The sequence below is a fragment of the Nerophis ophidion genome, linkage group LG16 (assembly GCF_033978795.1).
Source record: "Nerophis ophidion isolate RoL-2023_Sa linkage group LG16, RoL_Noph_v1.0, whole genome shotgun sequence".
In the NCBI taxonomy this organism is placed as follows: domain Eukaryota; kingdom Metazoa; phylum Chordata; class Actinopteri; order Syngnathiformes; family Syngnathidae; genus Nerophis; species Nerophis ophidion.
This window is the reverse complement of record NC_084626.1, coordinates 9,966,227-9,984,158: the sequence shown is the minus strand read 5'-3', so window position 1 is coordinate 9,984,158 and position 17,932 is coordinate 9,966,227. Positions and strand designations below refer to the sequence as shown.

Here is a 17,932-nt window from a genome sequence, read left to right as displayed (position 1 = left end):
CCAAGTCATGAAGCCTCTCCTTGCGCAAAGGCACCAGGAACGACAAAACCATCTTTGTTGCAGGAGGTGAGCAAATCCCTCTACTGGTCAACCACTCCATCCAAAGCCTGGGGAGGCAGTACAATGCGGACCTGTCGGACAAGCACGCAGGCAAGGCAGCACGGAAACAACTCTCAGAAGGCCTAGCGAGCATCAACAAGAGCCAGCTCCCCGGAAAGTACAAGTTGTGGTGCTACAACTTCACACTGTATCAAAGGGTTATGTGGCCACTGAAGATGTGCGAGATTCCATCCTCAACAGTCAACGAGTTGGACAGAGTAGCAAACTCCTACATCCGAAAGTGGCTGGGCCTACCGCGTTGCTTCTCCGACACTGGCTTGTTTGGGGCAACTTTACTGCATCTGCCGATTCAGTCCATCGCCCTGGGCTACAAGCAGGAGAAGGCCAGATTGGTTCTCGAGCTGGAAGAATCCTCAGATCCTACAGTGAGGAATGCAGAGGTACCAATCCGAACAGGCCGGAAGTGGCAAGCAGGGCCAGAGGTTGCCAAAGCCATTGGCAGGCTCCAACACCAGGAGATAGTTGGCAGGGTGCAAGTAGGAAGAGCGGGGCTTGGCTGGGGAGATTCTCCACGCCTTTGGTCCAAGGCCACAAAGAGGGAACGCAGAGCCATGGTTGTGGAGGAGGTCTCAAGGGCGAACCAGGAGCAATATACTATCAAGGCCGTGTCTCAAGGTCGCCAAGGAAGATGGACCACTTGGGAAGGTACCCTTAGCAGACCCATCAGCTGGGCCGACCTATGGAAGATGCCCCAAGCCAGACTCAGCTTCCTACTCAGGGCAACTTACGACACCTTGCCATGCCCCAGAAACCTCCACCAGTGGTACGGCCAGGAGGAGAGCTGTCCCCTGTGTGGTGCTCCCAACGCCAGCCTGCAGCACTTGCTATCAGGCTGCAAGATCGGGCTGACACAGGGTCGCTTCAGATGGCGGCATGATCAAGTCCTGATGAAACTGGCAGAAATCCTGGAGAGCAGTAGACGAGAGGCCAACAGCCAACCCATAGCCAAACAACGTTCTGTCATGTTTGTGAGGCCAGGGGAAGGCAAAGGAGACACCAGCCGAAGAGGCCCCCGCAGTGTCCTCTCTCTGGCAAGGGACTAGAGTATGAGGGCTGACATTGGCAAACAGCTCCAATTCCCCCGTGAGATCACCACCACTTCACTCCGCCCAGACATTGTGCTGTGGTCTGCTGTTACCAAGTCTGCCATGCTGGTTGAGCTTACCATCCCCTGGGAGGAGGGAATCCAGGCAGCATACGAGCGCAAAGCAGCCAAGTATGCAGATCTGGCTGCTGAGTGCAGAGAGGCAGGCTGGTCCACTACCATCTACCCTGTGGAAGTAGGCTGTCGGGGCTTCGTCGGTACATCAACCATAAGGCTGCTCCGAGATGGGGGATTGACTGGGGCTAAGCTCCGAAGGGAAACAAAGGCCCTTGCTGAGGAAGCAGAAAAGGGAAGTTTCTGGTTGTGGCTGAGGAGGATGGATAAGTACTGGGGGTCGAGGCAATAAGATGGGTCAGCTGCAGGGGGTGGCAGGGAGACGTCCCTGCCACCGCTCCGCCACCAGGAGGCGTTCCGGGGTTAAAGAGAGCGAAACTCCAATGAGCGGTGGTCCCCGGCTGATGACCCTGCAGCTGACCCAAGGCGCTGTAGGAGGCGCGTCAGGCATACTTGCCCAGCAGAAACAACACCATATCTGTACAATCAATATATATATATATATATATATATATATATATATATATATATATATATATATATATATATATATATATATATATATATATATATATATATATATATATAAATATATATAATCATATATATATATATATATATATAATCATATATATATATGTGTATATATATAATCATATATATATGTGTATATATATATATATATATAATATATATATGTATATATATATATATATATATATATATATATAATCATATATATGTATATATATATATATATAATCATATATATATATGTGTATATATATATAATCATATATATGTATATATACATATAATCATATATATATATATATGTATATATATATATATATATATAATCATATATATACATATATATATATATATATATACATATATCTATATATATATATATATATATATATATATATATATATATATATATATATATATATATATATATATATACACATATGAGTTGGGAAATTGTGGTAGATGTAAATATAGACGGAATACATTGATTTGTAAATCCTTTTCAACCCATATTCAATTTAATGCACTACAAAGACAAGATATTTGATGTTCAAACACATAAACCTAATTTTTTTTTTTTGCAAGTAATAATTAAAATAAAATTTCATGGCTGCAACATGTGCCAAAGTAGTTGGGAAAGGGCATGTTCAATAAACGTTTGGGAACTGAGGAAACTAATTGTTACAGCTTTGAAGGTGGAATTCTTTCCCATTCTTGTTTTATGTAGAGTTTCAGTCGTTCAACAGTCCGGGGTCTCCACTGTCGTATTTTACGCTTCATAATGCGCCACATATTTTCGATGGGAGACAGGTCTGGACTGCAGGCGGGCCAGGAAAGTACCCGCACTCTTTTACTACGAAGCCACGCTGTGTAACACGTGGCTTGGCATTGTCTTGCTGAAATAAGCACGGGCGTCCATGATAACGTTGCTTGGATGACAACATATGTTGCTCCAAAACCTGTATGGACCTTTCAGCATTAATGGTGCCTTCAAAGATGTGTAATTTACCCATGCCTTGGGCATTAATACACCCCCATACTTCACAGATGCTGGCTTTTAAACTTTGCTCCTATAACAATCCAAATGGTTATTTTCCTCTTTGTTCTGGAGGACGCCACATCCTCTGTTTCCAAATATAATTTGAAATGTGGACTCGTCAGACCACAGAACACCTTTCCACTTTGCAACAGTCCATCTTAGGTGAGCTCGGGCCCAGCCAAGGCGGTAGCGTTTCAGGGTGTTGTTGATAAATGAATTTGGCTTTGCATAGTAGAGCTTAGCTTGCACTTACAGATGTAGCGACCAACTGTAGTTACTGACAGGGATTTTAAGAAGTGTTCCTGAGCCCATGTGGTAATACCATTTACACACTGATGTCGGTTTTTGATGCAGTACCGCCTGGGGGATCAAAGGTCCATAATATCATTGCTTACGTGCAGTGATTTCTCCAGATTCTCTGAACCTTTTGATTATTTTATAGACCGTAGATGGGAAAATCCCTAAATTCCTTGCAATAGCTTGTTGAAAAATATTGTTCTAATACTGTTCGACAATTTGCTTACAAAGTGGTGACCCTCCCCCCATCCTTGTTTGTGAAATACTTAGCATTTCGTGGAAGCTGCTTTTATACCCAATCATGACACCCACCTGTTCCCAATGAGCCTGCACACCTGTGGGATGTTCCATATAAGTGTTTGATGAGCATTCCTCAACTTTACCAGTATTTATTGCCACCTTTCCCAACTTCTTTGTCTCGTGTTGCTGGCATCAAATTCTAAAGTTAATAATTATTTGCACAAAAAAAAATGTTTATCAGTTTGAACATCAAATATGTTGTCTTTGTAGCATATTCAACTGAATATGGGTTGAAAATGATTTGCAAATAACTTCTTCCAGTTTATATTTATATCTAACACAATTTCCCAACTCATATGGAAACGGGGTTTGTAGGTAGTCAGGGACTGCAGACTGAAATTAGCTATTTAACTATAATCTAGTGCGGAACATATCTGTCTTTGATCTTAATGTTTCTGGGCATCGTCCCCTCAAATAAAGAACTTGACATGGAAGTGTGCAGTGCATCAACACCAACTTCATACTACGCGCACTTTTCTACGTGCTGGGGATACTTTGGCAACACACAATGTTGGTCGTTCATACTTTGCCAGCATTTGATTTTAACAGTGTAAAAAGACAGAGGCAATGACACAAAATTTGCTTTTTCGCCAACACATTTAACGCTTCATATTCATAATAGTGATTGATTGATTGATTGATTGAAACCTTTATTGGTAGATTGCACAGTACAGTCTAATTGACCACTAAATGGTAACACCCGAATAAGTTTTTCAACTTTTTTAAGTCGGGGTCCACGTTAATCAATTCTTGGTACAAATATATACTATCAGCATAATACAGTCATCAGACAAGTTAATCATCAGAGTAATATTATTTGTGAAGACTTCTATTGATTTTTCCAGGCGATCATTTTGCCATCTATTGCTGTCACAATTAGTTGTTTTCATAGAGGTTAATTTGTGTCTTTAACTTTTTTGACACTGAATTTATTTAAGCTGAATTCTTTGCGTCCAAATTTTATGAACTGAATTTTGTAATTTTGTAAAAAAAAATAAAAAAAAATCTATGTAAAAAAATCCAGTGTATAAAAATAATGTTAAAAAAATCAGTGCAAATTTTTATTTGCTGCTATTAAAAAGCAAGACGCATTTCTGGTCAAATAAGGCCAAAGCAATCGATCATGTCTCAGGACCAGCCAATGAGTTGCGGAGTTTGAAGTCACGTGACAAGGGTCTTGCAAAACAGCATATAAAAGCAGTTAACTGGGCAACCTGGGCATGATACAACATAATAAACACGTCAATGCGGCCCACTGAATATTTTCAAACTAAAAAAAATATTCCAACAGTTAAAATCTCCATTTTTTTTATGTGACACATGAGTTAGTACGTGTCAATATGTGCTGGATAATGATGCTCCATGGAATATCATTGTTCTGCAGAACTTTGTTGTAAAAAGTTTCGCAGAACAGTGATATTATATCAGTGGTTCTTAATCTTGTTGGAGGTACCGAACCCCACCAGTTTCATATGTGCATTCACCATACCCTTCTTTAGTGAAAAATAAAAACAAATGTTTGTTTCAAATTAAAGGCAAAGTCATATGTTTTTTTTACTGGTGCAGAAAATGAACCGTGCATGAGCATCACCTTGTTCAAAGAACAAAAGCAACACAGTGCAGGAACTCACAACAAATTACACACCTGCAAATCAGATGGAAATTAGAGGGAACATTGTTTGGGGGGGTATCCATAATATTTCAATAGGGAGAAGTTTTCATTTTCACGATGAGTTGGGTGTGTCTTGACCTCCGCGTTAGAGTCTCCGCCGAACACTGAGGTCAACTCACCGAACCCTTAGGGTTTGATCGAACCCAGGTTAAGAACCACTGTATTATATGATTGAATTTGACTGAATTTTTATACACTGATTCATTTTTCAATGAAATTGTCAGCATAATTTGATGCAAAAAAAAATTCAGTTCACAAAATTGAAACGCAAAAAATTCAGTTACATACATTCATAGTAAAAAAAAAAAGCTACACTGCTCATATGCTTATTTTTTTTCTCCAGGAAGGCCAAGTGATGTACTTATAATAGGCTGCTAAAATATAGATTGTTCATTAGCAGAGTGTTTTCCTTCACTTTAATTTGACGAAGAGTTAATGGTATGTTTTGCTAAATTGCTAACATCTTCGCTGCTAATGTTAGCCGTGGCTGGTTGAGCTGCTTTATTGGTAAACAAAGTCCTTCCTACATTGGTAATGGTCATGGTTTTAGTATATTATGAACATGCATACATTTGCAGTTTTTCACTACATCAAGTTTGGAAAAAAAAGGACTACCACTCTGTCTTCAGCAATGGTGCTGTCGTTTTTGAAAAGTTAATTTTACATTCATTGGACTAGCAACTCGGTAGTGTCTTAATCGCAATAAACGCGACAAATTGACACCACTTGTCAGAACAATCTAAGTTTTGTAGGATGCTGAGTTCATTAATGATTCTGTCTTTACTTTCACAGCCAACGGAAATGTGTTTTCCTATGACTTAGTGGAAGAAGACGTATTTGTTCCGCCTCCTCCATCCAATGCCCCTCCTCCACCTCCAGAGAATTTCGTCCTCCCTCCACCAGACTTCCTGGGGCACTACTCAATGTATGCAGGACTCGCTTCTCTTCAGCCGCCTCCTATGGCTGCTCCCCAGCCACCCGTCAAGGTGGAAAAGAACCACCGTGTCATAAAACCCACATTCAGCCCCCCGCCAACGCCCCTGTCTACAAGCTCTTACAGCTCTGTGTCACCCACCTCCATTTCAAAACCGTCTCCAGCCAAAGTCCCCAAACATCCAAATTTCGCCCCACCGCCGCCGCCTTCCAAAGGACAATCGAATACTGTTAAAACCGCGCCTGCGAAGCCAATTAGATTCTCCTCAATACCCAACCTGGAATCCCCGCCGCACACTCCTGCCCCCTCTCCACCTGTGCAGACCCGCACCCAGTCCACATTCAATCCCCAAAACCCAGCAAAGCTTTACCCCGTTTCCAACGCCTCAATCCTTCTTGACTACAAAGAACAAGACAAAAGACCCAAGCAGATGTTACTCCTGGAGGATTCTGGCTCTGCTATGTTGGCCCAGGTGGACAGAAATGTTCCCCGGGGAACACCAACCACGCTCGTTCGCCAAAAGAATTCACAGCATGTGCATCCCTCACAGCCGCCTCTGAAATCACTTACCACAAATGATACATATCAAAAAGAGAATGTACCAAATATGCTGTCTTCTCAGTCACCCAAATCAGAAGTTGGCACACCTCTCCAGGTGCAATACCAAGAACCAAGGAAGCTTCAGAAAGGGAGCAGAATTCAATTGACCTCTGGCGATCTCAAAGGCAGAGTTGGTTTCAAACCCAATTTCAGTCCGGTATTAGATCAAAAACACCGCCTAAAAAATGCAGAAAGCAGTGCATCTCAGGAGGAGCCTGCAGCTTCTCCTCTGGCTCTCCTGAATGCGGCTCGGGAGAGAGATCGGTTCAAGGGCTTTGCATTCCGGGAAAACGGCACTGCGACATACAATGAACGCAGACGAAGCATTCAGCAAACTAATCCCAATTACGAATCGTCAATCCTTCCAAGATCCATCTCTTCTTCTTCTCTCTTTCATCAAAATCAAGTCCAAGTTAGTCCAACGTCTGTCAGTCCCACGCAGAAATGGGGGACTAAATCGGCGACCATCGGACATGAGCGCAATCAAACAGAGTCCAGTGGGTTAACTTACGCTTTTACGCAACCAGCTTCACCGGCGAGAGAGCACAACCGTCCTTCATATGTCAAATCTGCCAGACCTGAAGACGATAGGGAAATGTTAGGTATGCCGTTACTACCCCCGCCTCCGGAGTTTGATGACTTTGACAGCATGACAGAGCCCCCTCCTTCTATTAGTTCTCCAACTCCTGAATTTAAAAAGGCACCACAAGTAAATATGAACTCCCTTCCACCTGACCACATTCCGCCAAAACACTATCCTATCTATGTCAATATCCAACAGAATCCCTTCTTGCTGACAAAACCCAAAGCAGACCCCATACATACGCCGCCCCCTCAGTCTCAAAGCCAGACCACGGTGGTGAGCATCTTACAAAAAAAGATGCTGGAACTGGACCACCAAATCTCTCCTAGTGAAGATGCAGACGACGACTCTGAAGAATGGGGCATTCCCTTTTCTGAAAACATTCAAGTGCCTGTGTTGCCAAAAACCAGGCCACAGGCTACAAGTTCTCTTAACGGAGTCACCCAAACAACCACCACTAACCACAAGCAGGAGACGCAAGGCAAAGTGGTTCGAAAATATCAGGCCACTAACAGGTAAGACCTGCTCATGAGACAACTTCACCTGCTGTGTGTTGATTTATTTCCATAGGGCAGTACATCTGGACCGCATTACAAGCTGTACATTGACTACTCTGAAGCAGTGCTTCTCAACCGGTTTGGGTGGGGAAACCACAATTAGTTCTTAATGACGAATACAAACCCACATTCCAGACATTTTTCCACATGCAGGAGTCAAATATGTTTCATGAAATGACAATGCCGTCTGGATTCCAGGTAGTGCAGAATAACTCATTTACGTGGGTGCCACTGGAGGTGGGGTTGAAGTATGAAGTATTCACCGGACGGCGTGGTTTGGTTGGTAGAGCGGCCGTGCCAGCAACTTGAGGGCCAGGTTCGATCCCATCCATCCATTTTCTACCGCTTTGTCTCTTTCGGGACCGCAAGGGGTGCTGGTGCCTATCTCAGCTGCATTTCGGGCGGAAGACAAGTCGCCACCTTTTCGCAGGGCCAACACAGATAGACAGACAACATTCACACACTAGGGCCAATTTTTAGTTTTGCCAATCAACCTATTCTATACCTGGAGGGAACCCACGCAGTCACGGGGACAACATGTAAACTCCACAGAGAAATATCCCGAGCCAGGGATTTAACTCAGGACTACTCATGACCTTCGTATTGTGAGGCACATGCACTAACCTCTGTACCACCGTGCTGCCCGGGTTCGATCCCCTCTTCCGCCATCTTTGTCACTGCCGTTGTGTCCTTGGGCAAGACACTTTACCCACCTGCTCCCAGTGCCACCCACACCGGTTTAAATGTAACTCACTACATAAAACGCTTTGAGTCATTAGAGAAAAGCGCTATACAAATATACTTCACTTCAGAATCACGTTTTAATCACATGATTAAATGTGTTAACTACCAATACTTTTACCAGCAGCTATCATCGTAATTGAGCTACGGTAGGTCGTAAGTCATTAGAAATCTAAAATTGAAAATTAAAAAGTTGCCCAATGTGTGTTTATTGTGCTTTAATTTTTGCTTGCAGCGTTTTTGTAGTTTGTCGCGTGAGATACAAAAATGCCAAAATATATTCAACTCTTAGCCACCCAGGGTGTGTGTGCCGCAAATACCCCAAACCAGGGTGTCAAAGTCATTTTTATTAAGGGCCACATCGCAATTATTGCTGCCCTCAGAGGGCTGCCCGTAACAGTGATTTATACTGTACATGAATATAAACGTGTAAAACCCTCATAACACAATTTGCGTAGGCAACTTTATTTGATGATTGTATTTGAAAAATGGGGGCTGAGAAAGGTCACACGACAAATGCAAAAGTGACAAGATAATATCATTAATCACAACACAACAAAGTCCACAGCACGATTGCAAAAGCCACAATAAATACAAACGCAACAAAACAATACTATAGAATAGAAAGTACTTTATTGATTCCTGGGGGAAATTCAGCACCACGGTTCGCTCACAAACAATAAACACTTAGGTAATTTTTTTACATGTGAACATTTTAAATACAGTCTTTTATACAGCATTATTCAGATGTGAATATAAATACAGTCTATTATATACCATTATTCACATGTGAATAATATAAATACAGTCTATTATATACCATTATTCACATGTGAATAATGTAAATACAGTCTATTATAAAGCATTATTCACATGTGAATAATATAAATACAGTCTATTATAAAGAATTATTCACATGTAAATAATATAAATACAGTCTATTATAAAGCATTATTCACATGTGAATAATATAAATACAGTCTATTATATACCATTATTCACATGTGAATAATATGAATACAGCCTATTATACAGCATTATTCACATGTGAATAATATAAATACAGTCTATTATATACCATTATTCACATGTGAATAATATAAATACAGTCTATTATATACCATTATTCACATGTGAATAATATAAATACAGTCTGTTATAAAGCATTATTCACATGTGAATAATATAAATACAGTCTATTATAAAGCATTATTCACATGTGAATAATATAAATACAGTCTATTATACACCATTATTCATATGTGAATAATATAAATAGTCTATTATAAAGCATTATTTCCATGGGAATAATATAACAACTTGAACATAACTTGAGGCCAGAAAGGAAGTGGCGGCGGAGCAAGTTTTCCCGCCGGACCTACTTCCTGAGGCGGAAAGTTGGAAAAGTAACGTGCGTCTTGATGTTGTAATGTTGTGACTTTAGTGGTTGTGTTATGGCTTTATGTTGTTGTGTAATGGCGTTTATATGTTTTTGGCTTTAGCAGTCATGCTGTAACTGAAAGTTGTTGTGGCTTCATGTTATCGTGCTGCGGCGTTTGCGTTTGTTTAGGCTCGAGATGTCCAATATTGGCTTTTTTTTGCCGATATCCAATATTCCGATATTGTCCAACTCTTAATTACAGATTCCGATATCAACCGATACCGATATATACAGTCGTGGAATTAACACATTATTATGCCTAATTTTGTTGTGATGCCCCGAATGATGCATCACAATGATGACACCCCTGATTTTCCAAAATAAATCAAGTCAAATTATGGAAAAAAAATGCCAACATGGCACTGCCATATTTATTATTGAAGTCACAAAGTGCATAATTTTTTTTAACGTCCCTCAAAACAGTAGCCTGGAATTTGGGACATACTCTCCCTGAGAGAGCATGAGGAGGTTGAGTTGGGTGGGGGCGGGGTTGAGGCGGGGTCAGGTAGGGCGTGCGGATGTTCTCCTCAACTGTGTTTGTCATTCTTGTTTGGTGTGGGTTCACAGTGTGTCGCATATTTTTAACAGTGTTAAAGTGGTTTCTACGGCCACCCTCAGTGTGACCTGTATGGCTGTTGACCAAGTATGCCTTGCATTCACTTGTGTGTGTGAAAGTAGATATTATGTGACTGGGCCAGCACGGAAAAGCAGTGCCTTTACGGCAGATCCCCAAAATTGTTGTCCGGGTGGAAATCGGGAGAAAGAATGGTTGCCCAGGGAGATTTTTGGGAGGGGCACTGAAATTTGGGAGTTTCCCGGAAAAGTCGGGAGGGTTGGCAAGTATTACTGGGAGACGCAAGTGCTCTGTACTTCTCCCTACGTCCGTGTACCACTCCGTACAGCTGTGTTTTAAAAAGTCATCAATTTTACTTTTTGAAACCGTTACCGATAATTTCCGACATTACATTTTAAAGCATAATATCGGCAGTCCGATGTTATCGGACATCTCAATTGGTGACTTTTCTCTGGTGTAGTAGCGGTTTATTAAAATGAGAGTAGTAGCAGGTCCAATAACTGCTCATTTAATCTGAAAAGGTTTGGTTACACTTTTTATATGAATTTATTTTGTATTTGTATTATTTATGTGGGGCAGCAAAGTGGAACAGGGGTTAGTGCATTGTCTCACAATCCAAAGGTCCTGAGTAGTCCTGGGTTCAATCCCGGGCTCGGGATCTTTCTGTGTGGAGTTTGCATGTTCTCCCCGTGACTGCATGGATTCCCTCCGGGTACTCCGGCTTCCTCCCACTTCCAAAGACATGCACCTGGGGATAGGTTGATTGGCAACACTAAATTGGCCCTAGTGTGTGAATGTGAGTGTGAATGTTGTCTGTCTATCTGTGTTGGCCCTGCGATGAATGTGGCAACTTGTCCAGGGTGTACCCTGCCTTCTGCCCGAATGCAGCTGAGATAGGCTCCATTCCAGACAAGCGGTAGAAAATGGATGGATAGATGGATTCATATGCCAAAACAACAGTAAAAGGAGCAGGTAAAAACTTACTGTTCATTCAACCTACAGAGATGTTTGTTGTAATTTATTTATGATATTGTATCATTTTATGTTGAAAAACCAAAGAAATAACATGTTAAAATGTTGGTCACGTAGGTTTTCTTTTTAAATTGCAAATATGTCAAAATTGGAAGGACAAATACATTTACCCAGAAAGGGCTATATTACGTTTGTATTTCCCACCTTTTGCTGGCCACAAAAAAATAAAGTGGCAGCCCGCATAAAATAGTATGGTTTCTTCACCCTTGCTCCTGATGGGTGCTGGTTAGCGCCTTGCATGGCAGCTCCCTCCATCAGTGTGTGAATGTGTGTGTGAATGGGTAAATGTGGAAGTAGTGTCAAAGCACTTTGAGTACCTTGAAGGTAGAAAAGCGCTATACAAGTACAACCCATTAAATGATGTGACGGACCGAGTAAAAGACTTGGTGGGCAAATTAAATGTTGTGGCTAAAATTGTTAAAATGATTTAGACACCTGTGCCCAAAATCATAATGTGAAGTAGAGGCCACGAAAGATAGGCCACACCTGGCCAGCGGGCCGCTTGTATGAGACTGCTAGTCTAAAACAAGTTTAATGAACATTACAGCAACGATACATTTGTTGTTATTCATCCACAAACTCAAAATTATGTTGAACAAAAAGAGTTTTCTATTATGCTGCCACTTGCGTTTGGTCTCTACTTGTCGGACCAGCTTCAATAAAGACTCCAGTTAGGTTTCATTTCAGAGGCCTTTACTTAAAAAGTATTGCAAAACTGATTAATTCACATAAAATACACAGTATTTTTCCGTGAAATTCAAGATAAAGAACATGCATTTAAACAAATGTACTAGCTTTAATGCTAATTCTTTGAGCATTAACGATTTTACATGGATTTTACGAACACTTTCAAATATGATTAAGAAATAGAAAACTAAGATGTACCTTCCACCAAAACAGCTGATACATAATAAGCGTAACATACTTTCAAGCAAACAAGAGGCAGGATTGGTACGTTCAACATTTTAAAGGTGCTGTTAGCAACCTTTAGACCAGGCTTGGGCAATAATTTTGACTAGGTGGGCCAAATTTAGAGAAGAAAATGTGTCTGTTGGCCAGTTTATCTGATTTTTAGGAACTCTATTATAAAATCTCACAATAATCTGATTGAATGCTAAAAACATTATGACACACCTTAAAAAAGGGAACGGAATTTGAATTTTTTTGAATGACTGAGACATGTACATGAAAAAAAAGAATGTGGGGTTTACAATATTAACTATGAAGGATAAAACACTGAATATTGACAACATGTGAATGTCACACACCCCTCTCGATCGACTATAATTTTAAAAATCAAGCGAAGCGCAAGAAAAACGCAAAAAACAGTGAAATATGAACATGAAGGGTAAAAAATAAACCCACCTACAATCTGATACATCTGATATATCACTAAGCTTTAGAACTTTGTTGTAAAAATCTCCTTCCGCGTCTGTCTCTGACACCCGCATTTCAGGCTGCCCCCTCTGGAAACACTCTGTGGAAACGCTCCCCACCCACACTGCATAATGCCTCGTCTAAGCTGCTGTGTATATCAATCAATCAATGTTCATTTATATAGCCCTGAATCACTAGTGTCTCAAAGGGCTGCACAAACCACTATGACATCCTCGGTAGGCCCACATAAGGGCAAGCAAAACTCACACCCAGTGGGACGTCGGTGACAATGATGACTATGAGAACCTTGGAGAGGACGAAAGCAATGGATGTCGAGCGGGTCTATCATGATACTGTGAAAGTTCAATCCATAATGGATCCAACACAGCCGACATTGGCCCTCCAGACACATTTTTCTCTTAATATGGCCCCCGAGTCAAAATATTTGCCCAGCTCTGATCTATTAAACTGGAGATGTCCGATATATTTTTTTTTTTGCCGATATCAGATATTGTCCAACTGTTAAATTCCCCATTCCAATATCAACCGATACCGATATATACAGTCGTGGAATTAACACATTATTATGCCAAATTTTGTTGTGATGCTCCGCTGGATGCATTGAACAATGTAACAAGGTTTTCCAAAAATAATTAACTCAAATTATGGACAAAAAAAATGCCAACATGGCACTGCCGTATTTATTATGGAAGTCACAGAGTGCATTATTTTTTTTAACGTGCCTCAAAACAGCAGCTTGGAATTTGGGACATGCTCTCCCTGAGAGAGCATGAGGAGGTTGAGGTGGACGGTGTTGGTGGTTTTAGGGGGTAGTGAGTGGGGGTATATATTTTAGCGCCGGAAGAGTTATTGCTGCAAGGGGTTCTGGGTATTTGTTCTGTTGTATTTATGTTGGTGTGGATATTCTCCCGAAATATGTTTGTCATTCTTGTTTGGTGTGGGTTCACAGTGTGGCGCATATTTGTAACAGTGTTGAAGTTGTTCATACAGCCACCCTCAGTGAGACCTGGATGGCTGTTGACCAAGTATGCTTTGCATTCACTTGTGTGTGCGTGAAAAGCCGTAGATATTATGTGATTGGGCTGGCACGCAAAGGCAGTGCCTTTAAGGTTTATTGGCGCTCTGTACTTCTCCCTACGTCCGTGTACCACTCTGTACAGCTGCGTTTTAAAAAGTCATACATTTTACTTTTTGAAACCGATAATTTCCGATATTACATTTTAAAGCATTTATCAGCCGATATTATCGGACATCTCTAATTATGACAGTGTTTTTTTTAAATTGCACTGTGAAGTGTTGCTGCCACCTTGAGAAGTTTCAGTAGCCACATAAAGACGTAAAAGGCATCTCTGTCACTAAAAAAGCAAAACAAAAACCTTTTATAAATATTGTGACAGACTTCCTCAGTCCGGGTTCCACTGACCACCAAAGATTGACATGACAGCGAGCAGAATGTGACTTGATTTATTATTTCAATAAGGCTTCGTCTGGTGTCGGGTCGCTTTTCAGCTCCGCCTCGTTCTGCCGTCTGCTTTTCAGCACCACGTCGTCTTCGTCTGTCTCTCGTTCGCTCTCGCTCTGCATGTGCTGGTTTTCCCGCTCTTTCTGCCCCATCGTCATCTGCTGCTTCCCTTTTACCCCTTGCGAGGAGATTAGACGATGGTGGCCAGGTGCGCGATCCACACACCTGATCTTGTTTATGGCATCGATTCCGGCGCGCCCCGCCGGCCACGCCTCCTCGCCGCCATCTTGGAACGGGCTCCTGTGTGCCCTGCCTCTCTGTCGGACTACTGGCTCTGCCTCTCCATAAATATCTTCGCAAATGGTTGAGTTATAGTCCTTACCTAAAGCTGGTCAGGGTCAGGGCGAGGGTGTAAATTAAAATACCTTATTTTCCTAGAAAATGTCCCATATTTTGAAATGCAAGTGTGTAATTGGTGTATACTTTTGCACTCGATACTTTTCTATTGTGAGGTCTAGTCTAATGTTTCATATGTGTTCCTTTTCAGCAACGGACCACCGTCAAGTCATCAGTACGGAATGACGTATCGAATTAGGCCCGGAACAAATCAGCCCATCACTCTGATTAGAAAAGGACCATCTTGATGGCACCGGTACTCCTCCGTATTGTTGTTGTATAAAAATATATATGTTGTTAGAATTGTCTTCTCTCCTTACATGTGCATGGAAGAGATATGTACAGTGGGGGTGGGGCAGAAGTGGAGGAACAGGAACATTACTCCAGGTAGAAAAATACTTCATGATTGAAAGAATGTATTGTTCGTTCCCCCAACTTCTGGTCAAATATCGAAGAGGCCGGGCCATGCACTCGTTTTACTTGTTTGTGTATTTATTTACTGCAGATGATTTACTTTTGAAGCATTTACTCTTGTGTAACGCCGTTGCATTTGACCTGTTGAATGAATGTACATTTTAATACTTCATTTAATAGTGTGAACAGAAATGATTGGACTAGTAATTCACTGTTACCAGTATAATGAAGGGCTTTTTAAAAACAAAAACAAAGGATGTTTTATTTATATAATTATAAATGCACTCTGATGAAAATACAGTATATTAGACACTTTACGTATTTGTGTGTACATGTGAAGGCTATTTTATTATCCAAGCAATTTTGATCAATATCTTAATCTGGTTAATAAATTGTAATCCAAACAGAAGTCTATTCATTTTTTGTGTGCTGAATGTTAGCTTGTGTGATTACTCTCTGTTAATTTAGCATATCTAGCTGCAAGCTAGATCAGGGATGTGTAATTTTTTTCCAGCAAAGGAAAAACAATCAAGAGGGCAGGGAATTTTGTGCATTTAAGATGCTAATACAAGGAAATGGGATAAAATGGATACAGGTGCTGTTCATATTATTAGAATATCATGAAAAAGTTGATTTATTTCAGTAATTATATTCAGAACGTGAAACGTACATATTATATCAATTCATTACACAAATAGTGATATATTTGAAATGTTTATTTCTTTGAATTTTGATGATTAGTACTGACAATTACTGAAAATCCCAAATTCAGTATTTCAGAAAATTAGAATATTAGTTACGACTAGTACCAAAAAATATTTTTTAGAAATGTGGGCCAACTGAAAAGTATGAACATGGAAAGTTTCAGCATGTACGGCAATCAATACTTAGTTGCAGCTCCTTTTGCCTGAATTGCTGCAGCAATACGGCGTGGCATGGAGTCGACCAGTCTGTTGCACTCCTCAGGTGTTATGAGAGCCCAGGTTGCTTTAATAGTGACCTTCAGCTCTTCAGCATTGTTGGGTCTGGCATCTCGCATCTTCCGCTTCACAATAGCCCATAGGTTTTCTATGGGGTTAAGGTCAGGTGAGTTTGCAGGCCAATCAAGAACAGGGATACTATGGTCCTTAAACCAGGTACTGGTAGATTTGGCACTGTGTGCAGGTGCCAAGTCATGTTGGAAAATTAAATCTTCACCTCCATGAAATTGGTCCGCGGGAGGCAGCATAGAGTGTTCTAAAACTTCCTGGTAGACTGCTGCATTGACCCTAGACCTCAGGAAACACAGTGGACCAACACCAGCAGATGACAAGGCACCCCAGACCATTACGGATTGTGGAAATTTGACACTGGACTTCAGGCAACGTGGATTCTGTGCCTCTCCTGTCTTCCTCCAGACTCTGGGACCTTGATTTCCAAAGGAGATACAACATTTACTTTCATCTGAAAACATAACTTTGGACCACTCAGCAGCAGTCCAGTCCTTTTTGTCTAGAGCCCAGGCGAGACGCTTTTGACGTCTCTTATTCAAGAGTGGCTTTACACAAGGAATGCGACAGCTGAAGCCCATATCTTGCATACGTCGGTGCGTGGTGGTTCTTGAAGCACTGACTCCAGCTGCAGTCCACTCTTTGTGGATCTCCCCCACATTTTTGAATCGGTTTTGTTTGACAATCCTCTCCAGGGCGCGGTTATCCCTCTTGCTTGTACACTTTTTTCTACCACATCTTTGTCTTCCCTTCGCCTCTCTATTAATGTGCTTGGACACAGAGCTCTGGGAACATCCAACCTCTTTGGCAATAACCTTTTGTGTCCTGCCCTCCTTCTTTAAAGTATCAATGGTCATCTTTTGGACAGTTGTCAAGTCAGCAGTCTTCCCCATGATTGTGTGTCATACAGAATCAAAACGAGAGACCATTTAAAGGCTTTTCCAGGTGTTTTGAGTTAGTTAGCTAATTAGAGTGTGGCACCAGGTGTCTTCAATATCTGACCTTTTCACCGTATTCTAATTTTCTGAGATGTTGAATTTAGGGTTTTCATTGGTTGTCAGCTATAATCATCTCCTTTTTGGCAAAAAACACTTGAAATGTATCAATCTGTTTGGAATGAATGTATACATTTTACAAGTTTTACTTTCTAAATGGAATTAATGAAATAAATCTACTTTTTCATGATATTCTAATAATATGACCGGCACCTGTATGGTATGAAAAGGGGTAGGATTAAATCAGTTCAGCTTCTTTCTACTCCTTTTCGGGCGTGCAGTAATGAAACAACTGGAAATATGTGATGCATTGCATTGTATCGTATGCATGTTCCAAATAAAATAAACCATATATGAAAGTCCCAGTGGTCGGCATTTATGGTAAGTAAGGTGCTACTACATCAGTGGTTCTCAACCTTTTTTCAGTGATGTACCCCCTGTGAACAATTTTTAAATTCATGTACCTGCTAATCAGAGCAATTCATTTTTGGTTGGAAAAAAAAAGAGATAAAGAAGTAAAATACAGCACTATGTCATCAGTTTCTGATTTATTAAATTGTATAATAGTGCAAAATATTGCTCATTTGTAGTGGTCTTTCTTGAACTATTTGGAAAAAAAAGATATAAAAATCACTAAAAAAATAAACAAGTGATTCAATTATATATAAAGATTTCTACACATAGAAGTAATCATC

At 40.9% G+C, this 17,932-nt stretch overlaps 1 protein-coding gene across 2 annotated transcripts in view; it reads left to right on the top strand.

The window, feature by feature from the left end:
- The window catches only part of LOC133570066 (uncharacterized protein C6orf132 homolog), a 53,615-nt gene extending 37,953 nt beyond the window's left edge, over nucleotides 1-15,662 (top strand). For both annotated transcript variants that reach the window (XM_061922720.1, XM_061922721.1), the window contains 2 exons: nucleotides 5,914-7,753; nucleotides 14,991-15,662. In XM_061922720.1, coding sequence (XP_061778704.1) covers nucleotides 5,914-7,753; nucleotides 14,991-15,087 — 1,937 coding nt within the window. In that variant the 3' untranslated portion in view covers nucleotides 15,088-15,662. The remainder of the gene's footprint in view (nucleotides 1-5,913; nucleotides 7,754-14,990) is intronic.
- The last annotated feature ends 2,270 nt before the right edge of the window (nucleotides 15,663-17,932 follow it).